General features: G+C 45.7%; 2 protein-coding genes across 4 annotated transcripts in view; both read left to right on the top strand.

The window, feature by feature from the left end:
* Positions 1–14,080, top strand: part of LOC127005523 (syntaxin-1A-like) — a 140,480-nt gene extending 126,400 nt beyond the window's left edge. For 2 of the 3 annotated variants that reach the window (XM_050874443.1, XM_050874442.1), the window contains exons 9-10: positions 5,732–5,828; positions 9,110–14,080. In XM_050874443.1, coding sequence (XP_050730400.1) covers positions 5,732–5,812 — 81 coding nt within the window. In that variant the 3' untranslated portion in view covers positions 5,813–5,828; positions 9,110–14,080. Of the gene's footprint in view, positions 1–2,122; positions 2,277–5,731; positions 5,829–9,109 lie in introns of all 3 variants that reach the window. The other variant, XR_007758636.1, reaches the window with a different exon arrangement.
* Positions 14,081–15,032: 952 nt separating this feature from the next.
* Positions 15,033–26,951, top strand: LOC127005522 (uncharacterized). Its single transcript, XM_050874439.1, has 5 exons — positions 15,033–15,152; positions 16,245–17,145; positions 17,652–17,778; positions 19,848–20,012; positions 20,953–26,951. Exons 2-5 carry the CDS (start codon positions 16,972–16,974, stop codon positions 23,193–23,195), a joined length of 2,709 nt encoding a protein of 902 aa, XP_050730396.1. The 5' UTR covers positions 15,033–15,152; positions 16,245–16,971; the 3' UTR covers positions 23,196–26,951.
* Positions 26,952–27,411: the final 460 nt, after the last annotated feature.

Genomic DNA, 27,411 nt, shown 5'->3' on the forward strand with positions numbered 1-27,411 from the left:
GAGTGCAGTTTTGTCTTGGACTGTGACCATCAATTTTTTTTTTTTTTAATACCCAATATCCTGTTTGTCTTCCCTTTTCCAAAATTTATAGATGAACCAAAAAAAATCTACAAAAAACATACATTACTCTCACTACTGGTCATCTTGAAAGGAAGCCATAAGAACAAACATTACATTAGTTCATGGATATCAATTAATTAACAATGAACTCAAAACTATATTTATCGGAACAGTATTTATATGGGCGAGGCGACACGGCCCCCCTCAGTGTATGCCCCTATTAACTGATCACCTAACTGTATTTATGGTCATTATCGGAAGACTCATCTGCTCTCCACAAGAACAAGCACTTGCAACCCTCTGGCCACCAAATCTGCAAGGAATGTGAATGTGTGGTGGTCTCAGTCAGAATGTCTGATGGGAGTTTTGGGGTTAAGAATATGGGGTGCGTGTGTGTGTGTGTGTGTGTGTGTGTGTGTAGTGGTGGTGGAGGGAAAACAAGACAAGGATGGGAGGGTAAGGAGGGAAGGGAGTCGTGAGGAAGAAAAAAATCTGTAGGTTCGTTATAAGAAGAAGAAAATACGAAAAAGGGAAAAAAAAATAGTGAGTGGATCATTATATTGTGTAAGGTGGAGGAAAAAAAATTAGGTCAAAGTGGTGATGTTGTTGATGAGGAGGAGGATAGAGTAAGAGAGAGGAGGAGGTGGAGGAGGAGTAGTGGAGGAGTGGAGTGTGTCGGGGCTCCTCCACCATCTCCACCTGTATTGACGGCAAAGGAGGTAAGTGGAGATATTTTTTTCTCTGTCCTGCTAAAAAACGCACTTTCCAGGAGCATAATGAAGGCAGCGATCCTCTCATTCCTTCCTTCCGTCCTTCCTCAAAAGTCGTCTCGGTCCCGTCTCTCTCACACACGCCCGTTTACTTTCGTCATCGCCACTTTTTATTGATTTCTCTTTTTTTTTTATATTTCGTTACCATCGTCATGTTATATTGTCACTTATTTTTTTTTTTGTTATTAGTATTTTTCTTCTAATTTCTTTATGACTTGTTGGTTTTGTTTTGTTTCTGCATGCTAACCATATTTTCCATCAACAACAAATTATCGATGTGTGTGAGAGAGCGTCAACCGAGATGCCAGTATTTTATTTCCTACAGTTATTTTTATTATCATTATTATTATTATTGTCATTATTATTATTATTATTACTATCATCACAAGCAATAATTATCAAGTTCTTACAATCAGCATTTTAAACTGCTGAGCCATTTTTGTTATTATTATCATTATTATTATCATTATTATTATCATTATTATTATCACTGTTGTCATTACCATTACGATGAGCTGATGATGTCATGTGAAATATACCGTGATTGGTGCATGTTCATTCACTGTTGCCTTGCATGACTCAATTTTTTACCAACACTTTATTATTATTATTATACTTATTAAAATTATTATATATACTTAACTATACATATTGCTGTATATACATTTCTTTCAATCATGTTTACTATTATAAATCCATTGCTATTATATATTATTATCATTATTATCACTGTTTATTGCCATCCACTGACCAGTTTCTCTCCTCCACCATCAGTAGTCAGTGTTGCTCGTCACTCATCATGTTGTCTTCCTCGTGTTTTTTGCCTTGAGCCGTAGAGTAACGTTATTTGACAAGTACATGCTATCATTATTGAAGTATTCCCTTCATTGTAAATTCATTCTGATTGACAGTATTATTTGATCACACTGTATTAGTATCATGACTGTGTATATCAATTTGTTAAGTAGTTGCCATTCTCAGTAGTAGCTTTAATTCAGTAACATTAAATGATAAGGTTCATTATTATTTCCTTTTACAACTTTCCATATTGATAACAATACTTTGATGATGAGTTCAATTAACTAAATAATTAACCTATTTGTGTGCTCTTTCACTCTAGTTACTAATTAAAGTTCAGTATGTGGAGCTCCAAGTTTTAATTCAATGTTCTTTAAAAATGTGGAGTTGAAGGTTTTTTTAAGGGTAGAGGCCAGTGAGAGGTAGGCCAGCTGGGACTGATGGACCCAACCCACCTGTACTAATGTGCCTTGTCCCCCACTCCCGCTCTGCAGAAGAAGATAATGATCATGGTGTGTGTCTCGGTTCTGTGTGTTGTCCTGAGTATCAGCGGCGCCAAATACCTCAAACTATTCTAATCTTCTACTGCTTCGTTGTAACCTAATTATGTAAAACTCTACAACCCTTTCTGCTGGTAACAAACACCCAGTGAGTATGTCTCTAAGCCTCTGCAGGGAATGCCCAACTACTGAGTGGTTTGCCAAAAAAATTCCCTGCAGTGTCCAAATCCATAGCATGCGAGTTTTCTTATCAATACCTTTCTATGATCCTTTTTCTCTCTTGCCTTTCTTCTTATTGAATCTTACTACCTATTTCACGTTCCTCGGATGCTACTTGAATGCTGGTCCTAGTAGATTATAAGGATTCATAGACCATATTTTTTTTTTCTCTCAACGGAAATGTTCAGCTCCTATAGACCATTTTTCACGGCCATGGTAGAGGCTTGTTAGTGCATACATGGTTGACTAACGAGTTGACAGGTGGACAGGCCAGGTAAGCACCACACTGGGCTGGATTGTGTGTTCTCCCTCCCAGCCTACTCTGTGCCCTGGAGTGAAGGAGTGGAGTAGAGCCTGGGACCTCTCTACCCCACTCCAGACCACTCCATATCAAAGCCAACTGGAGTCGATTGAAAAGGGTGGAGTGGTGGATGCAACTCACCCACACCACCTATTTTCACTCCACTTCATGTCAAGGCTGGTTGGAGTGGGTTAAAGTGGTGGAGTAATGTGTGGAACCTCTCTACTCCACTCCAGACCACTCCATATCAAAGCCAACTGGAGTGGATCGAAAGGGGTAGAGTGGTGGATGCATCTCACCCACACCACCTAATTTCGCTCCACTCCATGTCAAGGCTGGGTGGAGTGAAATGAAGGGGTGGAGTAGTACCAGGACTCCCCCCCCCCTTGCACTCCACACCACTCCACATTTCTTTTTTTTTCTTTTTTTTCTTTTTTTTTACATAAAGGACACGGCTCAAGGGCAACAAAAAGGGTAAAAAAAAAAAATTTAAAAAAAAAGCCCACTACTCGCCGCTGACCAATTGGAGTGAGTTGAGGGAGTGGAGTGGTGCCTGGAACTAACCTAAACCACCCCACTCCAGACCACTCCATGCTAAAATCTATTGGAGTGGGTGGAACAGGTGGAGTGGTCTCTGAACCCTCTCCACCTCATTTCATTCCACTCCATGTCAAGATCAAATGGGGTGGAGTGAAGGGGTAGAGTGGTATTTAGAGCTCACCTACTCCACCCTACTCCACAGCACTCCATGTCAAGATCAAATGGGGTGGAGTGAAGGGGTAGAGTGGTAGTTTGAGCTCATCTATTCCACCCTACTCCACAGCACTCCATATCAGCAGTCAGTGGAGTGGATTGAAGGGGTAGAGTGGTAGTTAGAGCTCACCTACTCCACCCTACTCCACAGCACTCCATGTCAAGATCAAATGGGGTGGATTGAAGGGGTAGTGTGGTAGTTAGAGGTCACCTACTCCACCCTACTCCACAGCACTCCATGTCAAGATCAAATGGGGTGGATTGAAGGGGTGGAGTGGTATTTAAAGCTCACCTACTGCACACTACTCCATGTCAGCAGTCAATGGAGTGGGTAGAAGGGGTGGAGTGATATCTAGAACTCCCCTACTCCACAATACTCCACACTACTCCATGTCAGCAGTCAATGGAGTGGGTAGAAGGGGTGGAGTGATATCTAGAACTCCCCTACTCCACAATACTCCACACTACTCCATGTCAGCAGTCAATGGAGTGGGTAGAAGGGGTGGAGGAGTATCTAGAACTCACTCCACTCCCCACCACTCCATGTAAGACTAATTGAGTTTTATTTTCATGGGGTGGAGTTGACGAGTGCCCATGTATTGTTGTTCTGAGCTCTGGCGCAAGCTTCGTGGGTGACTATGGAACTTATGAAATGGAGTAAAATAAAAATCATATACATTAGTCACCCATGATGCTCACGTCAAGTTCAAAGAATAAAAATACATTGAAACTTGGCAACTGAAACCCCAAGAAAAAAAAAGTGGAGTGGAGTGGATGGGAGTGGAGTGGTGCTTGAACTCTCTCTACTCCACTCCAAACCACTCCACATCAAGGTCACAATGTGGTTGGTGATGTGGAGTGGGTGGAAGGGAGTGAAATGGTGCTTGAAACCATCTCTACTCCACTCCAAGCCACTCCACACCAAGGTCACAGTGCGGTTGGTGATGTGAAGTGCGAGGAAAGGAGTGAAATGTTGCTTGAAACCATCTCTACTCCACTCCAAACCACTCCACATCAAGGTCACAATGTGGTTGGTGATGTGGAGTGGGTGGAAGGGAGTGAAATGGTGCTTGAAACCTTCTCTACTCCACTCCAAACCACTCCACATCAAGGTCACAATGTGGTTGGTGATGTGGAGTGGGTGGAAGGGAGTGAAATAGTGCTTGAAACCTTCTCTATTCCACTCCAAACCACTCCATGTCAAGGTCACAGTGCAGTTGGTGATGTGGAGTGGATGGAAGGGCGTGGAATGATGGCTGGACCCTCTCTGCTCCACCCCAAACCACTCCACATCAACCTCACACATGTGGAGTGTATGGGAGGGAATGGAGTGGTGCTTGAATCCTCTCTATTCCACTCTGAACCACTCCACATGAATGTCACACATGTGGAGTGGAGGGGAGGGAATGGAGTGGTGCCTGTATCACCTCTTTATTCCACTCTGAACCACTCCACATGAATGTCACACATGTAGAGTGGATGGGAGGGAATGGAGTGGTGTTTGAATCCTCTCTATTCCACTCTGAACCACTCCACATGAATGTCATACATGTGGAGTGGAGGGGAGGGAATGGAGTGGTGCCTGCATCATCTCTACTCCACTCCAAACCATTCCACACAAAGGTCACAGTCCGGTTGGTGGTGTGGGTGCCGCGGCCCAGCCCAGTGGTGGTGCCAGGGCCAGTGCCACAAGGACCAGCCTGCCAGAGTGCACCCGCGGGGCTCCTACTCCCCTTCCACCCCTTCGCCCCTTGCTGCCAGATTTCAAGTCCATCACGCCCTCCTACGACAGGATGAAGCGTTTCTTGACTCACTCGAGCAGCCTCTCCCTCCATCCCTCCCTCCCTTGCTACCCTCCCGCGGCTCACCCTGTCCGGGGGGCGGCGGGCAGACACTCTCCCTGCCGCCCCCCGCACCCCCCCTCACGGCATGACCAACGCTTCACACCATAGATCACCTGCGCCCCCTCCCTCACCCCTCCCTCTGAAGGCGCCCCCCCTCTAGTGCACAGGTGTGGGGGTGGGGGTGACGGCGGGGCGCTGTGGCTCTTACCTGCCGACCCCTTTGCCCCCCACCCCCCGCCCAGCGCTCGGGGGACCCACTCTGCCGCATGGGGTCCATTGTCCCAGTCTCAGGTAGCCGGTTAGTACCTCTTACTCCGCTTCACTCGGGCCTCACTGGAAGAACGTCACTTTTTTAAACCTTTTTTTAACTAAGGGAGTCCGAAGCCTGAATGTTTTGAACTTACCTACCTCTCTTCTCTCTCTTTATTTTTTATTACCTATTTATCTATGATTTTAATGAGCGCTATGCCTGTGCAACCCTTGCAGAAGAAGATCATGATCATGGTGTGTGTGGCAGTGCTATGCGTGGTGTTGGCATCCACCATAGGGAGTTACTTCACTTTCTAAGTCCGCCATCACCGCTGTGAGTACCGCCCCCCCCATAGGCCTCTCGCCCCCCTCCGCCCCCCCTGGACCAGCCTGCCGCACCCCCTCGACACACACACATTATTCAGCACATATAACACACATACACTTGAACTCGCAATACAAACACTACCATCATTATTCTACACCCTACGCAACACTGCCCGAGGTTACACACACACACACACACACACACATGCAATCAACACTCAAAACGCAACACAGTCTTCCCTGACCATCTCGACACGCACACACGCACAAACACGGAATTCACTATTGCCCAAAGGGGGGCCTCCTGGTCCAGGGGGGGCGGCGTGTGTGTTTCTTACAGTGTACGTAGTGTTGCGAGATTGTGTTACCAGCCCCTTCACCTTGACCCCCTTTCCCTCCCCCCTTGGTGTGTGTGTATGTCGGTGTGTCTGTGTATGTATGTGTATGTGTGTGTGTGTAGGATGTAAACCGTGCAAAATTGCATCTTTATCGTGCGTTTGCTCAGTGGATTTCCGTAATTTCAAGACAGCTAGGAATTAATGTTTTTTTTTCTCTTTAGCTTAACGCAAGAGTAAATTCCTAACCATACCTCCAATATGTCTGAACCTCCTGTTTGTTGTTATATTCATTTCATCTCTTCCCTCACTGCGTTTGCTTACACCAGTTCCCTTCCTCCCTCCCCTTTCTCCCTGACGCAAGATCTCTTCACATAGGCTTCCTCCTTCCCTTCTTTCCTCCCTTCTCCTCCCTCCCCTTTCTCCCTGACGCAAGATCTCTTCACATAGGCTTCCTCCTTCCCTTCTTTCCTCCCTTCTCCTTCCCTTCTTCTTTCCCTTCCTCCACCTCCCCGATATAGTTTCAAGACAAAAGCGATTTACACCCTTTGCTTCGTTTTAAAACCTTACCTCTGGTTTAGCATAGTTCCTCCTCAACCACATTCCTCTAACAACCTTCCGAGATACCGTTTTGGGATTCATAGAAGGAAGAATCAAAGTCTTCCATCCAATTAACATTTAACTCGTTTTTAAGAAAGTCTGTGTTCGTTTTTGTTCACGTGATTGCCTCTAATTCTGCGGTAATTAGTTAGCCTAGATCAGATGTCAGCGATCAGCCGGGTAACTTAAATATGACGGGTAAATCGCGTAGACTTTTCCTCCGCAAATTTTAAAGTCTGAAACGATACGAATAGTCTTTCTCTCATAGTCACGTCCAGTTCACACTTCTCTGTACAACCACATTCCGCTTACATAACTTGCCTCATATCTCTGCGTTTGTATTCACCCAAATAACTGCGCTAATGTCCTAAAACGAGAAAAAAGCACGTAACTAAATATCACTTTGTTTTAATTCTTTAGTATCCGCACTCTTCCTTCTCTTCCTGTTTCATCTCTTATAATAACAGAACAACTACCTTTTCCCTATATATTTACTGCTTCATTCCCTTCCGAGTCCTGGGTATTTAACAGACTAACCATTATTTTTATTTATTTATTACTATATATATTACAACCGTCCCCTAATATGAGCCACAGAGCGAACGATAGAATAAGAGAATAGGCAAAATTAGAGAGGATAGACGCAGCTGATAACCATGAATATCTTATGGTGAGTCACTTTCCAAATTATTTCATGTTCGGATTCGAGGTTGACTTTCTTATATATATACAGTAGGATTATTACCATGAACGATCTGTGCGCAAATAACTGAACCTGGATTCGAACTGGGTACATCTTTGTGTGTGAACGGAGCGTGTAAGTAGGCCAGTGTGTGTGTGTGTGTGTGTGTGTGTGTGCTTGAGTCTGCTTGAAGCGTCTGGCATTTGTTTACATTGAGCAGAGGCGGCACGTAAAGAGGATTCAAGAGGTTTTATTTACTCCTCCTCCTTCTCATCCTCCTCATCCTCCTTCACTACCTCCCATTCCCCCCTTCCCCCCTAGCCCCTCCCCTCGGTCACGTAATCCCTCTTAGCCGACCTCCAAAGTAATTTCTCTAATCCTATAATGCCACAAAGCCCCAGAGTCAAGATTATCCCTTCTCATCCCTTCTTTCTTGTGGGTTTTCACTCGCTCGTCACAACTATCACCGCCGCCGCTGTTCAAGTTGTGTCTACCCACTTGTTTTGTCCTTAGTTTACCTTCATATCACTTTTTTATCACTGTTGGTCTCGTGGGCTAGTGTACTCTCATGTCGGTCTTTAGTAATTATTTCCCTGTCCCCATATGTGGCTTGTAATCGTGGTCAGAACGTTATTACTGTTTATACTGAAGTTTTGTTATTGGTAAACAGTTGTGGTGCCCAGAATGAACCTTGCGGAACATCACATTGCCGCTAATCATTGAAACGCGTGTTCCTTACGATGCCGATCTTCAAGCAGGATCTCTTGTGTCTGAAAACGTGTTGAGAGAGAGAGAGAGAGAGAGAGAGAGAGAGAGAGAGAGAGAGAGAGAGAGAGAATGCTGGGGTGGAGGCGTGAGAGCACAAACTCGCTGACGTCCGCCCCTAGAGCCACAAGGTGAGTTCCTTACCAACACATCTTGTCCTGCTCTTTATTCCTTTGGTTCGTATTCCTTGTTCACCATCGAGACGCGGGGCAGAGAGAAACAAAATTCTGACGCCATAAGCAATATCGAAAGTCTTCAAATTTATCAATATCCTTTATCGGTTGCTCTAACTAACTAACTAACACTTTGCAACATACCTAGCAGTTCAGCGTCTTTTACTTTTTTTCATCAGTAACGATTGATCAGAAGACTTAATTAAGATGTTGAATTGGTTTTCCGTTTCCTTACTCTCCGCCTCTCGCTCGACTTGTAATTATACGATACTGATAATACTTTTTTTTCTTTATTTATTCGGGGGGTAGAGGTACTGGAGTTGGTGTGTCGTTGTAATATTTTTTTTTGTTATTATTTTTTTGTCATTATATATAAATTTGTTGTCAATGTTGTTATTGATGTTAGCTGTTGTTGTTGTTGATGTCTCAGCTGTGAAATACTAATGAATCATGAATATACATTGTGATACTTGAGTCATGAGATGCATAAGTTTGTACTGTGAATTATGTACTATATGTACTGTGTCCTTCTGTAACGCACTATTACTACTAATACTCATACTACTGCTGCTACTACTACTACTACTACTATACTACTACTACTACTACTACTACTACTACTACTACTATTATTACTGCTACTATATCTCTATCTCTACCTCTACCTCTCCCTACCTCTATATTTCCTCTTCATCACCGTTCACACCCGGACTAACACACTCCCGTCTTCCAGGTATATGCTAGTGCTCAGAAAGCTTCGTCTCTTCCTCCCTGTCCCACCCTTCCCTTCTCCGCAAAGCCCAAAGTACCGGCCTTGTATATAGAGCATAGCTGCGGCAGCCTGAATGTTATAGCCCTGCCGATTCAGGCTTAGCACCGCCCGAGGAAATGAGGTGAAAGGAAAAAGGAAAGGAAAACGTAGGTTGCGTGTGAAAGCAATATAGATGGATCAGAAAGGAAGGAATAAAGAATGGAATTAAGAATAATGATGTCCTATGTTGTTTTTAGTCCACTCAAAACAAAAATGGGGTGTTATGTATTATGAGAATTAGAATACGAGGAATTTTAAGTATGTGTGTATGTGTGTTTGTTAGAGGGGAAAATGTTAATTTTCTATTATTTTGGGAATCTTTTGTGATGTAATTGGAAACTTTTTTTAATAGACATTATTTTACTTTACAAGGGTTGTTTTTCTCACAGTACTTGCGTTTTTCTGTGTGTGTGTGTGTGTGTGTGTGTGTGTGTGTGTGTGTGTGTTTCAGTTCTAGTACTGTTTATAATAATGTACCAATCTTTCCTTCCTCAATGATTATGTTCAAGATATTTTCGACTTATGATCTCGAGATTGTGTTCAAGGACTGTCCACGTAGCTATTGTTTCGCATTTTTCGTCGCACTTGAGTTGTACATATCATGGTGTTCCGCGCAGGTGTTATGAGTGTAAAAGAAGTAGTGGGGGTGTTTTTTTAGTTCGTCCAGGTGGTGTGAATGCGTAGAGTCACCTTAAGTACATGATAACGGTCCAAGTGTGTCTCGTTTCGTCGTGTTCAGTTCCGTAGTGTTTCTGAGAGAAGCAACAACGTGAAATTCTTGGCCGTGTGTTCCTTGACGCGTCACACCGAGGCCTGCAGGGGTCCAAGGGGTCCAAGGGCTGTGCCGCGCGTGTGAGTGGGAAGCCTGGACGCCATGAGGTAACACTTCTGTTTCGAGCAAAAGTTATGTTTAAGTCTTTTGATGGAGTGTGTCCGGACGGCTGCCACACTTTAAAACGTTGATCTGATTGTTGAATTTCCTCCCTGGCTGGCGGCGCGGCGGCCGTGTTGTTGCGGCGCCGCGCCCCTCCAGGACTAAATTGTTGACGGTGTGTCGCGAGGCCCTGGGCGCGGCGTGCTGGGCTAGGGCGGATGGCCGGTGCTGAGTGCTGAGCCCCCACAGCCCCGCCCCACCGCCAGCCCGACACTCCATGCCGCTGGCACGCCCGCCCCTGCGCCGCCGCGGCGCGAGGGGCGCGGCGTGGGGCAGTGTTCCAGCAGACCCCGCAGCGAGCAGCGCCGCCTCAGTATTCCCCGGCGGCAGACGGTTCCGGGGCCGCCGGGCGGGCTGGCGGGGCGGGGCGGGGCTGGCGGGGCGGCGGCCAGCCCGGCTCCGGCTCCAAACATTCGTAGACTCTGTAGTAGATGTTGACAGACCACCAGTTCTACTCCTGTTTTTACATTGTAGATTGTATTGTATAAAATGTACTTAGGGTGTGTGCGAGACAGTGCTGTCCTCCCATTGTTTGCCGCGGGCGAGTGTCCTTGTTGCCGGGGGGCGGCGGGGGACGGGGCGGCTCGCCCAGGCCTCCGCCGCCTACCCAACTGTCACTTGTTGGAAATTATTGAAATCCGTGTTCTGAAATTTGTTTTGCATTGTACATGCATGAAATGTTCATCAGTATTTAGGACGACCGTAGTGAAGGTCATAGTGGACAACGCGCCGCCGACGCGGGGCCGTGGCTGCCGCCGCCGCAGGGGACGGGGCGTGGCGCCTGGCCGCGGCGTGCCGGCGGGGGCGTGGCGGGTGCCGCGGGGCGCGTGGCGGGGCCGCGAGCCGGGGTTCCTGGTGTGGCAGAGCAGCCCTGGGCACGGACAGCCTCCCGCCACGGGGCCCCGCGGGGCAGCCCGCTCCTGCCTCTGCCTGACGTCCCAGGGGGCGGCGGCAGCAGCGACCGTGCGCGGCGCGGCGCGGCGCGGCGGCGGCCGCTACTCAGTCTGGTTGTGAGTCTGTGTCACAGTCTTTACATAGTTGTTACAATGTCTTAAAGATGCAAAAAGTTTTCTCCATGGTAGCATGATCTAATTAGTTAGAGCAATAATACTTTAACATTCATCAATCAATGCATATCCTAGCCTAACTTGTGAACTGATGTAATGTCCACCGAAATACTTTACATTTGATATTATATTCAACTCTTAGCATCTTTTTAGTGGGTCAGAGGAGGTTCGATGACAGCGTAGCGACGTCTTGTATATTCTTCACCAGAATTTCTCTGGCCATTACATCGCCCCAGCCAGTGGGCAACCCTCTCTGTGGGCGGCCAGGCGGCGGCGCCCGCACACTGCCAACGCGAGGAGAGGGAGCGACGGCCACACTCCCTCCCTCTCCCTCACCCTCACTCTCGCACACACTCCACCACCACCAGTTGTACTGAGTCACCAAGTACTACCGCGCGGGAGCCTCACTCGCGGGCATGAGGCGGTGAAGAATTAATACAACGTTTTTATGCATTGATACCGTGTCTTGAGCTGTTAGTGCAGAGGCCTCGAGGTCGTTACCGATCAGACTATGCATTTATTGTGTTTATCCAGTGTTAAGCTCCCTCGTGTCGGTTCCACAGTTTTGTAGCGTAGTGGTAGGGTGACAGAGCAGCCTGGCGGCGGTGCTCCTGGGCGGGCACGCTGCTCCCAGCTCGTCTCGTCCAAGATGTAAAAAAATCAAACGGGTGGAAGAAGCCAGAGGATGGAGATTGTACTGTGTGGCGGGAACTGAGAGGACGGACGGACGGACGGACGTACTGACACCGGCGAAGGTACTTTAGTCCAGGCTGAGAAACGAGGAGGCGTGGAGGAGCCTGGAGGAGCAGCCATCGCCGGGAGAACACGCGTGGAGGAGCTGACTGCCGCGGGGCTGAACGAAGTCTTGGTGTGTGAGGCGCCTGGATCTGTCTCGTGTCGAGGGCGCGCGGAGTTGCCTTGGGGGAGCAGGAGGCGCCCGCCCCAGAGGTACCGTCCTAGGAATGGGCTGCGACTGCTGAGAGAAGCTAGAATATTCTTTTTTTAATCCTTTCCTGTGGGCACATTTTGATATCCAGGTAGTAGTGTGTTTGTACCTTGAGTTAGGTCAGTAGTCGAGGTTTTAGCCACATACATATATTATATATATAATAACAACAGAAGTATGGACATTTTTTTTAATAATCACTAAACATTTATCAGAAGTACGATTTAACCCTTGTTGTTGAATGATCTCTTGTCATTATCTGAAGAAAAGTCAAATATTAAATGAGGGATAGCAAGGGATTACCCACATACCCTTCCCTCACCCCATCCATCACCCTTTCCCCTCCATCACCAAAATAACCTAACCCCCCCCAAACAACCCCATCGGTGAGAAAAGGGTTGCAAGAGGTGGAGTCAATATATTTGTAGCCGTAGCTCTGTTTATCCGTATTGTTACTGCAGTTATACAATTAGTAGTGCGTTCGTATGTTGCGTGTAGTGGTGACAGTGGCGTGGCTCCTGGCTCACGCTTCTCAGAGGGTGAAAGTTACAAAAAATATGATATGGGGTGTATGATCTATCTTACCCTTACCCACGTTACCTACCACGATCCTCTCCCCTCCTATTTAGCCTATGAATCCTCCTCCTCCTCCTCTTCCATTCTTTTCTCCATAGTTTTAGTGATATAGCTACAATTCTTTTCACATTTATACCTATCTGTCTGTCTCTATCTATCTCTCTATCTCTCTTGCTATCCTTCATTCCCGTTGTCATCTGCTAATGTACGTGTGTGTGTGCGTGTGCGTATGCGTGTCCGTCACTCCCAGTTTTACCAGCCCGTTCCAAACCACTGCTCGGGGTCCATTTCCTTCACCCTTCACCCCTTCTCCCTCGCCCCGCCCCTACCCCGCCCCGCCCCCCTGTTGGTGTGGGAGGTTGTGTATCTCTTGTTGTTGTTGTTATTGTCGTCAGCGACTGTGAGACAAAAAAATGAAAGTCCCTAGGCGGGGATGGTCCAAAGGCCGCGTGAGCTGAAATTTCTAGCAGCCTTTTCTCTCTCTCTCTCTCTCTCTCTCTCTCTCTCTCTCTCTCTCTCTCTCTCTCTCTCTCTCTCTCTCTCTCTCTCTCTCTCTCTCTCTCTCTCTCTCTCTCTCTCTCTCTCTCTCTCTCTCAGATGAAGATATTATAAAATCTTTCGAGTTTCTGCGCCTCCTCATCTTCTCCCTCCTCCTCCTCCATCTTAAATTTTTCTCCTCCTCTTCCGTCTCTCTTTTCCCTCGTTCCCTCCTTCCTCCTCCTTCCCTCTGCGTCTGTAGCCAAGACCCGCACTATCATGACTGACCCGAGCTGTCTTATCTATAAATATATATAAATACATAAATATATATATAAATAACTAGTGACTCAAGAGCCTTTTTTTAGTAGCGGAGTATATCGTATGTACGTGAAGTGTACAAACGCGAGGATGTTTTCTTGTCGAGCATACTAACGAAAACTTTAAAAAATGATAAAAGAAAGCACATTTTTTATATAAACTCACGACCCCTTTTTAATCACTTTTTAGTCTGGTCACACCTTTACCCTCCTTTACCCCTTCATTCCTCCTCCTCCTCCTCCTCCTTCTCCTCCTCCTCTTTCTCCTGTTTATTAGCAATCTTATCAGGAGTACCCAATTTTCTTTCGTTTTCTTTTACATTCTTTCACTTGGATTGAAACGAACAAACCTTGACATAATAACATAACACTATCCATCTATCTCTTTCTATCTATCTATTCTTCACACACCCCTCACCCCCCTTCCCCTTCCCCCTCACCCCCATCCCCCTCACCCCCAGCACTAGTATGGATCAAGGAGTGTGTTCTATCGATCTTCTTTGCGATTCAACTCTTTGCCGTGTACATTCTAAGCTTACAAGTTACGAAGTGAATATAGAAGATAAGCAATACGGACGGTGTTTCATTTGTCTTTCCAATACATCCCTGCATGGTAGATAGATAGATAGATAGATACAGATAGATAAATAGATATAGATAAACAGATAAACAGATAGACATACATGGATCGATATAAATAGATAGATAGAGAGAGAGAGAGAGAGAGAGAGAGAGAGAGAGAGAGAGAGAGAGAGAGAGAGAGAGAGAGAGAGAGAGAGAGAGAGAGAGACGGATCGGCAGATTAAAATATAGATAGATAGATTGAAAGATAGATGGTTAGTTATACGAATCCTAATAAAAAAAACTAGTAATATACATGTTAATCACCTGTTTGCTATATTGGAGAGAGAGAGAGAGAGAGAGAGAGAGAGAGAGAGAGAGAGAGAGAGAGAGAGAGAGAGAGAGAGAGAGAGAGAGAGAGAGAGAGAAACCGGAGGCGGACCAACACAGACGGACAGACAGACAGAAACCAATGTATACTAATCTCAAGGACACAACCCAACACGAATACGGGATACCAATTTGGTCAAATCTGGACACGAGATGAAAACTAAGTGATTAGAGAAAGAGAAAAAAGAAAAAGAAAACAGGGTAATGAAGGAGTTGCCAAGTACTATATGTTACCCCAATGATTAATTATAAAACGCAGTCATATAGTTGTAGGGAAAAAGAAGTGGCAACAAAGGAGGACCTAAGACGCATAAGTGGCCACTCAGAACACAAGGAAGACGGTAGTGGGAAAGAGAAGTGAAGTATTGACATTCTGAATGCATGGGGATAGAGGAGGGGAGTTGCCAGATACCTCCAGATGAAAAACAGCCACCAAAACCAATTAAAAATGACAAAACTCGCTAAATTCCAACCCAAAACAGTACACAATAATCATATATGAATACTTTAGAGAATAACTGAGATAAATAAAGTATGGTAGAAAGTGGAAAGATTTTGTCAGTTTGAGGTGCCAAGTCGGGATATCCAGGCAGACGACGTGCAGGAGCAGCAGGGCTGGGTTGTGTTGCGACATTTTACCTTTTTTAACCTGTAATTAGACGGTCCACGCTGCTCACCTTCACCCACAAGCAAGGTAAGGACATCATCTACCTGTCTGGCGTGCTAAATACGAGCTTATTGTCCTCAGGTGTGCGTGGGAGGCATGAAATATGGTATTGGTATTGGATTTTACGTGATGAGGCAATCGTGTGTGTGTGTGTGTGTGTGTGTGTGTGTGTGTGTGTGTGTGTCAAGGAGTGTGCGTGTGTGTGTGTGTGTGTCAAGGAGTGTGCGTGTATGTGTGTGTGTGTGTGTGTCAAGGAGTGTGCGTGTGTGTGTGTGTGTGTGTGTGTGTGTGTGTCAAGGTGTGTGCGTGTGTGTGTCAAGGTGTGTGCGTGTGTGTGTGTGTGTGTGTGTCAAGGTGTGTGCGTGTGTGTGTGTCAAAGTGTGTGCGTCTGTTTGTGTGTGTGTGTGTGTCAAGGTATGTACGTGTGTGTGTTTATGTCAAGGTGTGTGCGTGTGTGTGTGCGTTATGTGCCTTGGGTGGTCATTTGTGTGTGTGTGTGTGTTAGTTTTGTCTCCTTATCAATATCTCTAGTCACTTCCCCTTCCTGTTTGTCCCTACCATCCAGACTTCCCTGAGAATACTTATTTTTACTGATCAGACTTCTTCCTTTTTTTACATTTTATTTTCTGTTTCGCCTCAAATACCTACCCACAGCTTCCCTCTACGATTACTATATACAGACCTTTTTTATATTGTATTTCCTTCGACCCGTTCATCAGTTTATATATTTTGATTAGGTCTTTCTGCGAGTTTTGTCATTTGCATTTCTTTTCATCTTTTCCACACATATTTCATGATGTTGATTGTAGTTATTATTTTGTCATATCTCTATCCTCTTAATAAAGTGTGTGTGTGTGTGTGTGTGTGTGTGTGTGCTCCAGGTATAATCAGTAACATCTTTTCTTTTCGTTTTTTTCCTTTGTGTGTGTGTGTGCGTGCTAGCTACAATCTGCCCTTTTTTTTTTTTTTTTTTTTTTTGTTTTTGTTTTTTTTTGGTGTGTGTGTGTGTGCATGTTACTTTTTTCCTTGTGTTACATTCTCCGACGTAATGGACCTCTTTTTGTTAGTTTTTTTCATGCCTGTGATAGTGATACATCTTTTTTATTTCTTCCCTAACAGCAGTGCCATGAGGAGTGTATCCAAGCCAAGAAAATAATTATAATGAGAAAAATAATTGGATAAGAATATGCACAAACACAACCCAACACTGTGATTGGCCAGTAGAATAAGACCTTAATTCTGATTGGTCTACATCAGTGCTTAGATATCCAAAACCTTCTGTGAATAATCAATAGAAGAAAAAACTCCATCATGTTTAGCCAAGGAAGACATATTATTAGTTGACTGAATATAATCAGTTATTAAGAGTGATTGGTCGACAGGAGGAAAATTTTGCAGGAAGTCACTGTGTGTGCGTTTGTCTGCATTTTTTCACTCTATGTTTGTGCAACTGGCCTCATGATTATGGAGGAGTTTGCCATTGGTGCGTGTGTCTCAGAACATTAAACGCACACGCAGACACAAGGCTGGCAAGGAGGAAAAGAAGAGGATAGAAAAACTGGTGCTCCACACACACACCAAGAATCATTGTGACCCTAAGGAAAACAAGGGACCAAACAATATTGAATAAAGAAAAAAAAACACAGCCACACAAACTAACCCATCCATAAACACACGCACTTACAAACACACAGACCCACAAACACCAACTCACACACCCATCCTTAAACACACGCTTACAAACACACAGATCCACAAACACTAACTCACACAGCCATCCTTAAACACAAAGAAACACACACGCACACACACCACCATTTACCGTCAGTTCAGGCGGTGGGTAGCCATGGCCGACCACCAGGAGGACAACGACCCCTTTGAGGAGGACATAGTGTTTGATGAGGCCGGACTCCTTGGGGGGAAGATGCCCCGCGCCCGCCGCCAGGCCACCGCGGGTTTCCTTCCGACCTTCATGCTCTTCATACGGACCGTGTTCCTGTGTGTCGCCTTCCTGGGCCTGGTAAGTCTGTGTGTGTTTGTTGATGAATGCTTGAATAAAAGGTAAAGTTTTGGTATACACTCTACCTGTGCATGGAGACAGTAAATGATTCAAGCAACAAACCATAAAGTATAGTGCGATAGTGTATTGCAGTGAGGAAAGTTAAGTTATGCAGTGCCATTGAAAAGCAAAGTGTGTGAATAAACAGAAAAGAGGACCGAGAGGAGGAGGACCTAAGAAGCGATACAAAGCGTTACAGGTCAAAAGAAGAAGGATGTGTGTAATGGATGAATGAATCTTTATAATAAGTGTATAAGTAAAATGTGATTATGTATATTGGTGAGCGGTTGACATGATTGGAAAGAAAAAAAAGGAACCAAAGGAGGTATGTGTCAAGTGTGAGAGTATCAACTAAAGTACTGCAGAGAGTAACACACTTGCATGCATACTTATATTGCAGGGAGATTAAGACAGCTTTTCTGCCTGTGTGTTGCAGGTAGACTAACATGAATTTCTCTGTATCGCAGGGTCTGTGTGTGTCGGTGAGTGGCGGTCCTCTCATCAAGTTGGAAGTGAACGCTGGCATTCCCGAGAGCACTGCATTCCACGTCTTCACAGCCCGCTCAGTTGGCATGCTGCTTGGTGGTGCTCTTGGTAAGGAACACTGCCAATGCCTTCACTAACACAGCAGCAGTTATCTCATTCCTTCACCTGTCAGTCACCTCTTTCAGTCCACCTATCCAGTGATTCCACCTCCACAGCCTTCTTCCAATCCGCCTCCCATTTGCCACTCATTCATGCCATCAATCTACCTTTCATTATGCTTTTATTTATTCAAGTTTATAACCACTCATTCCTCCACCTCTTCCACTGCATAAACGACCCTTCTCTTTCCTCCTATCCACCTCACTTTAGCCACTCATCCACCCCATCTATCCACCTTTCAGACACCCACTTGCCCCAGCCCATCATTCATTCTTCATTTGTTAAGGAAAGAAATCTCCTCTCATTCCTATCTTCCTCATGAATGGGGTGGATGAGGAATGCTAAAGAAGAAATTATGAGAACTTGAGCAGAGAGAGAGAGAGAGAGAGAGAGAGAGAGAGAGAGAGAGAGAGAGAGAGAGAGAGAGAGAGAGAGAGAGAGAGAGAGAGAGAGAGAGACTTGGCTTATCAGTGACTACCTATCATAAAGAAAAGCCAGTCTGTTTTGCCTACTGATAGCACTAACGCACCTCCACCTCTCTCCATCTCTCCCCCCTACTCACCCATGCTTGACTCCTTTCTCTTGCCCATCCCCTCTCCAAACTAACCTTAAATAGTACTACTACTACTACTACTACTACTAATAATAATAATAATAATAATAATAATAATAATAAAAATAATAATAATAATAATAACAGTAATAATGATGTAATAGACTTCATCTCAGCAATTACCATTTCTCTTTATAAAATGTCAGAGGTACTTTTTTTCTTTTTTTGATGAATGACCTTAAATTGCAATCTCCTAAATGACTGCTCAAGCTGTCTTTCTACTTTGCCTAATGACCTTGAAGGCACCTGTCAGTTTTGAAGGAGTCCATTTGTATATTTATTGATTCATCTGTCCACTTACCACTTGTGTTTGTTTACTCTAAAAATGGCCCTCTTAACCTAAATGGCTATCACCTTTTTTTTTATCTCTTAGCTGGTTCATCTTCCACTTTTTACTGAGTCCATTCAACTTGTCTACTCCACCTTCATCAGCTATATATCCACTTCTTCCCTCCATTTAGTTTCACAAGTTACAGAAACTATTTTTGTTTTATTTACTTAGAATGTGTTTCAGTCCTATCTACGCCTTCATCAATTATATCCATTTCTTCCATCCATCTGTATTTGCAAGTTACACAAACCATTTTTCTTAGTATATGGTCCACTTAACCACCTGTTTGCTGTTACTGATGCAAGAGTTAACCAGTGTCTTCATTCTTTCATCCTATTCATTGGTAGCTAAGTTTTCCTCTCTTTTTTACCCCCTTCTCACCGCTCCTCCCTCCTCCTCCTCCTCCCTTCTCCTGGCCTCCCCCTCGCTTCTTTTTTTTATCCCTCTTCCTTCTCTCCTCTCCTTCTTTCTCTCATTGTCTCTGTCCCTACACACTCTTTCTCCTCTTCTTCATAAACTCTGGAACAGCTTAACTTTGTATTTTCTTCTTCCTATGACTTGAAGTCTTTCTAGAGGGGAATCCATCTGAATTTGACCCTCTTTTATGACATCCCCTATTCTCTGTAGTAAAGGAGACAGATGAAGGGCAGAACCAGATTATAGAAAGACCCACAACACTGATATAAAAGAACTAAGAGACTCATCAAATTTAGTTCCAGAGATTATGATTATTACTGCAATGAAACAATCCTTCTCATGATTATTATTATTATTATTATTATTATTATTATTATTATTATTACTGTCATTATAAGAGACAAAGCAGGTAGAGAGTGAGGAATGCAGACACTATAAATTGCCCATTCATCACCCTTCAAACACCTAAGATACCAAGAAAAAGAAAATGAAAGTGGAAGCGACAAGAGAGGAGAGAGAGAACGTAGAAGATTAAAGAAATGGAGGGACAGAGGGGTAGGGTAATGAAGGTCGTAAAACACACAACAAACAAACACACAAACAAACAAAAAATCAAGAAGTAAAAACACCTGATAAAACTTTCTTCTTCCTCTCCAGGCTCTGTTCTCTTTGAAGTGTACAACCGCCAGTTCCTCCTGTCGGTGAGCCTGCTCTGGGTGGCAGCGTGTGTGACAGTCCTCCCCTTCACAGTGCCCGCAGCCCTCTGGTGGACACTGGCATCAACGGCAGCATTAGGGACTGGCCTGGCATTTCTCTTTACTGGTAAGGAGTGCTGGGTGTGAAGTGGTGTGTGGAGTGTGTGGAAGAGGATTTGAAAGCATTGGGATTTGAAGAGGATGAGGCAATGGATAGAAATAGTTGGAAGTGTATCACTGACTGTCTAACCTCATAAGAGATAGTGGGAAAACCTGATGTTACACAGATGATGATGATGATGTGTGAAGTGGTGTTTCTTGTGGGTATGTGAAGTGGTGTTCCTTGTAGATGTGTGAAGTGTTATTCCTTGTGTATGTGGATGTGGTGCAAGTGTGGTGTCTGTTGGGTATGGTGGTGACAGTGTAGTAATGTCGCAAACAGCTGTTTTATTAATATAAAGCCTGCTAATTTTCTCGGTGGTGGACAGCCTCAAGGATGTTAGATATTATAATCAGCAATCTTGTAAATTAACTAAACAGCTGTTTGTGACATTACTAATATTTTTTAACTCATACTCGACTATAATGACAGTATTTGTTCTTGGTATCTGCATATTATTGACACTGATGACTGTTTACTTTGCGTAGGCTAGCGTACAGTATCCACGAAATCGGACACGCCGTGTGGCTGCAGCAGGCTGCCAGCGCACGATACTGCTCACTTCAAAGTTTGGTGGACGGACTATAGTTAGTTAGGCTGTAGGTTACTTAGTCAGTTGATTGGGCTGTGAAATCATTAGTTTAGATGGTTTGTGTGTGCAAGTTGTAGGTTTGTTAGTTTGTTGGTGGATCAGTTAGTAGGTCATTTGGTTAGTCAGTCAGAGTCAGCAAGAGAGAGAGAGAGAGAGAGAGAGAGAGAGAGAGAGAGAGAGAGAGAGAGAGAGAGATGAATCTGATATATATATAGACTGACAGATAGTGGCAGGTAGAGCAGGAGTGAATGAAGCAAGCAATCACCCCCACCCCCCACTAAACAACCCCATTCACCCATCCATTCATCTACACAGGGGGCAACGTGCTGTGTCTGGACCTGTGGGGAAGGAAACAAGGGGGAGCAGCACTTCAGGCACTCCACTTCAGCTTCTCCTTGGGTGCCTTGGTTGTGCCTCTTGTTGTGCAGCCGTTCCTCACCAACCTCCAACCTCTGAACGCCACCCTCGCCACAAACCTCACCACCGCCACCTTTCCCCCAACCACAACAGAGCCCGTCATCGCCCAGAGAGTAGGTCGAGCACTAGAGCCAGAAAGGAGTGAGGCACCAAGGGATTTATCCTCGAGGAAGATAATGTCGGATAAGGAGTTGCTGCGCCTCACAATGCCAGCAAAGGAGAGTGCAGCATCAGCCTCTTTGACATCTTCATCCACTTCCCTCATCTTAAATGCCACCTCCACTCCATTTGAGAGTCTATTAGCTTCTCTATCATCCACCGCTTCATCCACTACCACTACTACTACCGCCAAGCCACGAAAGAAGAAGCCACAGTACACGGATTCTTCACATCTTGCCCCAGACGTGAATGGTACCCCATGGGTCAAACCATCAGCTGGTCAGCCGACACCTTTACCACCTCCACCACCACCAGCGACTACTCCTGACACCACCCTCCCCACTACCACTACTACTACCCTCACTACAACTCCAGCACCAACAACAATATTAAAGGACTTGCAGGATACTAGTGGGAATGGGTCAGTCGCTTCCACTGCATCTGCCTCCACCACTAATAACACCAACTCCGCCATTGTTGCCACTAATGCCACTGCAGACATCCAGCCCCTTGCCAGTCAGTCAGATGTCCCCACCTCTGTCATTGCTGCTGCTGCCTCCTCCACTGCCTCTCCTAACCCATCCACTGCTGCCACTACTCCACCTTCCACTACAACTGTGACTCCTAGTACCACCACCACCACCACTACTACTACTACTACTACTCCACCCCCTACAACCACAACCACCATCGCTCCTACTACTACTACTACACCCCCGACCACCACTACTACTACTACCACCACAACCACTACAACCACCACCACCACCAAACCTCCCTTACCAGTCACACAACCCACCACTACTTCCACTACTACCACCACACCTATCACCACTACCTCCACCACCACCACAGCCAGCCATTTCCGCCTCGTGCCAGTGCTGGTGAAAGATGAGGGCAATGTTGGTGCTGCAGACATGGAGGGTGATGGTGGTGGTGGCAGGGGCATGGAGATGCTCTTGCTCACCTCTGATATGGGAGAGGACTATGAGCGGCCTGCTAGCGGTGGCAGTGGGCCTGGGCCGCTGAAACCTGGGACGTTCAGCAATGCCAGTGACGACAAGCCACGCTTCCTGGAACACATGGCACAGAGCCTCGGTGACTACGGTGTGACGCGTGTGCACCTGGCCTACATCAGCATTGGCATCCTGGTGGTGGTGGATGCCCTGGTGTCTGTGGTGGTGCTGTGCCACCACCCCCGCGAGGCACGCTCCAGGCAGGAGGGTGGGCCTATGGGCTCAGCACGGCCTGCCCGTGCCCTGCTCTTCACAGTAATTTTCTCTGCATTCATGTTTGTTGCGGAGGCCTTGCAAGGGGCGCTACACCACCTGCTGGCCAGCACAGGGGGGCCCTCAGGGCTACCGCTGACCTGGGGCGGGGAGGGCGAAGGGCCAGATGGGCAGGTGGTGTTCTGGGGTTTGGTTTGCCTGGTCCGCTTTCTCTGTGTGCCTGCTGCCAGCTGCCTTGGCCCACGGCCGGGCAGGCTGCTGGTGGCAGCCGTGTTCTTTGAAGTGGCAGGCGGCGCCTTCCTGGTGGTGGGTGCACCGGGGCGGCCAGACTTTGCATGGGCAGGTGTGGTGTTCCTGGCAGTGGGTGTAGCCCCAGTGCTGCCCACCAGCCTGCTGTGGATGGCCCAGTACATGCGAGTGACGCACCGCCTGTGTGCCCTCATGGTGGTGGTGGCCTCCTTCGGCAACACACTCACGCACTCCCTGCTGGCGGAGGCAGCGTCCCACCCCTCCACCTACGCTTACCTGGTGCTGGGCCTGGCCCTAGCCTCGGCCTGCCTGTTAGGGGTCTCTGTATGTGCCGTGCATGCTGGCCACCATGCAGACAACATGGCACCTGTGGGTTACCAGCTGGCCAGCCAACACGAGGAGGACAACCTTGAGTTGACGCCCTCTGCCAGTGTCGTGTTCACCCCCGCTGACGCCGGCAACCATGAGGGGGGCGAGGCAGGCCAGGCGCTGCTTATTGACTAACTGCCAGGTGCACGTACACACACACACACACATGCCATAAGTGTCTAGTATTAAAGCACAAGGGGGCCACGCCCCAGGCTGGCCCCCACGCTGCAGTGTTCACGCCAAGCAAGCCTTCTGCCGCTCATCCCCTCATCCACTCAGCTCTTCTTCCTTCTCTCGTCAATGTTCCCACTTGTCCCACCGAGGAGGGAGTGTAACCAGGTATTAATGAGTATGGGAAAGGATCTGTACAGACACCCTTCAACCTGTGCTAACACCCTATAGTCTAACCCTTTGCCTCTCTCCCTCATTCACACTGCCTATTGTTGCCCTTCCCTCTCACACTATATAGCCTTCACACACCTCCCTTCCTTGCCCTGTGTCACACTAGCTACCAGCCATCAATTGTGCTCCTCTGGCCCAGCTCTGCCCTTCCAGCTCACTGCCTGCTGTCCTTTCTCCTCCGGGATACACGCAGCTATTGTGTTTAGTAATGTGCCATCCTGTCCCCCCTCCCCATGTGTGTGTGTGTGTGTGTGTGTGTTTGAGAGAGTTATTTCCTACTTATCAAAATTATTCCCAACAAACTACTCCATGTGATTTACTTTTTAAAATGTGGAAACCTGTGCCATTCCATCCCTCTGAGCTCCTCCTTGCCTTCATCCCACTCATCCCTCACGATCGGTACGGTTGTGTTCGTCTTTCAGCAATGTTCTGTGGTTTTGTATCTAAGTTACATTATTTATTTATACACATATTGATGGATCTTATTCAATACTTATGTTACCCAGTAGTGTGTATATATTGTGTTTTATCATACTGTATATTTGATTGGGTGTCCGTGTGTGTGTGTGTGTGTGTGTGTGAGAGAGAGCAGCTAGTCATAGGTGTTGGTGAAGGTAATTGTATTGTATATATGGAAAGAGAAAAATTAGGGCCAGCGTCTTAAATCAAACGTGTGTAAGAGAGAAAGAGTGTGTTTGTCCTGTGTATGTTTGTCACGTCCCAGATTCCACTAAGTGTCTGTTGTTCACCGTCCCAGCATTTCCGTAGCCACAGCAACAATAACACAACAACAACAACAGTATCACGAGCAGGGTCAGTGTCTATTTTGTATATCGTGAACATGTAGTGTACATATATATAACATGCCTCGTGAACCCCAGCGTACGTAGCTATGTGTGAGGAAAGACGAAGACAGATAAAAGGAAGGAAAAGAAAGGTGATGCTGATGAAGGAAGATAGAAAAAAGGAAAAAGGAAAAATGATTGTGAAGAAGGAAAGGAAAAATTTGAACAAGGAAAAAATATAAAGGAAGGAAAAAAATGTTGATTGTCAAGAAGGAAAAGAAAAATTAGAACGAAGAAATATAAAGGAAGGAAAAGGACTGGGAAGTTGCAATGCCTTAAGGTGTGGGAGAAGAGATGAAAAGAGTGGATGGATAATCATATTTTAGCAGAAGTGTGTCCATAACATTTTGAGAAGAGGAAACAAGTGGGTGGATTATGATTTTTTTTTTTTTTATAGCATAAGTGCGTCCATAACCTCTCATTGATTGAGTCTGGAATATTATAATGCTTCACTGAAATGGTTATAATGTTGTAAAGGCGTGTGAGAGAAGAGTGGAAAAAAGTAAAAACCAGCAAGGTGTGTGTAGGAGTTTAAAAGGCAAAACAGCTCTTCAAAAATGGTGTATGATTGTCATTGAGGAAGAAGAGACGGTAACACACAAAGGAAATTATAATAGAAATGCGAAATGTGACGTGGAAAGCTGGTTGGTAATGTTTTATTTATTTATTATTATTATTATTTTTTTTTTATATATAGCAAAGGATACGGCTCAAGGGCAACGAAAAAGGATACACACACACAAAAAAAAGGCCCGCTACTCGCCATTCCCACAAAAGTAAAAAGTAAAGAGTAGCCAGAAGAGAGGTCAATTTCGGGTGATTGAGAGTGAGGAAGCATTAATGAAAGAAGAGTGAGGAAGCATCAATGAAAGAAGAGTGAGGAACCATCAATGAAAGAAAAGTGAGGAAGCATCAATGAAAGAAAAGTGAGGAAGCATCAATGAAAGAAGAGTGAGGAACCATCAATGAAAGAAGAGTGAGGAAGCATCAATGAAAGAAGAGTGAGGAAGCATCAATGAAAGAAAAGTGAGGAAGCATCAATGAAAGAAAAGTGAGGAAGCATCAATGAAAGAAGAGTGAGGAAGCACCAATGAAAGAAGAAAGTGGTTATTGGCTTATTGCTTCTCATGGGTACAAACTCCTAAGGGAAGCACATGATAACTAAAAGGAATTAATATGATGCTGAGATGATTGACAGTTCACACCTTTGCCTCAGCCGATAAAGAGCTCGAGGTGAACCTAAACGGCCATCCAGGAATGATAATAACTACTACCTAGCGTGTATGTATAGTTTGTGTTTCCCACGTGCAGGTTGTGAGATGTTTGTCGAGTCTTAGCTTCGTGTCATGAACTGAAATACTCGTCCTGTCCCTTTATAACGTTAAAGGTACTCGTTATGTAGCTAGAAAATGATATGGTGAATCTGGAAAAGGCGGGGAATTGCAAAACTAGTGTAGAAATGGTGGTTTAGGAGACGATTGTTTATGCGGGGGACACATGGCTGGTATTACAAGACCTTGCCATATCACATCAGCTATTTCTAAAGGTCAAAGAGGGGGATCAATCGGGTTCTAATGAGTGTTTCTTTAGGTTCATGGTACAGAAGAAGGGTCAGACTACCACCAGGGTCTTAAAACTACCCCTGGAAATGCCCACAACTCATACGAAAGCCTTGTCAAATATGTGTTCTTGGGCGGCGAATTGTCTCATAATACGACCCGATTCAAGTGTCGGAACATTGGTTAAAACTGAACGTATCGGTGGGTGCTAACGTTGGAATCAGTGTGTGTGTGTGTTGAGGATAATACTGTGTCCTAGACGGGAAGTATCATGGAGGCGTGAAGCACATGTGTTGAGAAAGATGTCTGCACCTTACTCTGTTATAACCTTTCCGTGTGGCAAGTCATAAGAGTGGAGGGAGAGGAAGGACAAGAAAGGAAGGGAGGGGAGTGGATAGAAGATGGACTATATGATGGGGGGTTCAGAATGGAGGATTAGGAAGGGAAAGATGGGGTGGGGGATGAACTAGTGTGTGGTGATGGGGAAGGGAGGGGTTAAGGGTAGATAATGAAGAAAGGAGAGATGGAGTGAGGAGAAGAATTGACGGGGGATGAGAGTGGAAAGAGAGGCAGGAGGAGAAGGGAGTCGGGGATGAACTAGCAGGAAGGGGGTGAGATTGAAGAATAGGGAAGGAAAAGAGGGGTTGAGATCTTAACTAGCGGGGGAGGAGGGGTTAAGGAGGATGGATGAACTAGTGTTGGGGGAGGGGGGGTAAGAGTAGAAAATGAGGAAAGGGAGGAGGGGTTGAGGAGGAGGGCAGTGGAGAGAAAAAAGGAAAAAAAAAGGGGATGTGGGAGGGAGAACAAGGAATTAACGAAGACGACTTGCCACACGGAAATCAACTCAGTCACTCACAAACTTAAGAGCAAGGTGGATCACTATTCTCTCTGCAACTGTACAGGTGTTGAATGAGCTTACGCGTGCACCTGTGTCGTCCGCCGGCCAGGTGAGACTCGTCCACGGCCCGACCCAGCATGTACGAGAGAAGTAACGATGATGGTGGTCAGGGAGAGTGAAATGTCGAGGGTTACGGGTGTGAAGAGCTTACTGTATCGTGCAAATAAATAATGGATATGATGATTTATTTCCATGTTTGTTTCAAGTTAAATCCTCTTGCAGGGCCGCATTTGACTCGTGCGAAGGGGGGCGGGGGTCAATGACTGTCCAGCCATCATATTGGATGCTACGAACTGTGCCCAAATCCAACTCAGACCAAGTGATATTTCATGGTTTCATGTCCATAACCCCCTTCACCCTTTAATACGGCCCTATGTCCTCTTCGCTTCGTTTTAAGGCTTCATAAATGCTTAGGTGGTTGGTTACCAGCGGGAGAGGGAAATGTCACGTCTTACCAGGTCATCCTCTTCCCTCCACGTCCAAGTTATTAGTAACATTTCAATAAATAAGTGAAGGATTCTGTAATAAGCTACTGTAAAATCACCTTACCATCCTTCACTTGGAAGAGGCAATACACAGATCCTTTCAAACTGGAAAATCATGTATATAAGGAGGCAAATATGGACAGTTGTTAAACGGTTGAAACA

This window comes from Eriocheir sinensis, chromosome 30, assembly GCF_024679095.1.
Source record: "Eriocheir sinensis breed Jianghai 21 chromosome 30, ASM2467909v1, whole genome shotgun sequence".
Lineage (NCBI taxonomy): Eukaryota > Metazoa > Arthropoda > Malacostraca > Decapoda > Varunidae > Eriocheir > Eriocheir sinensis.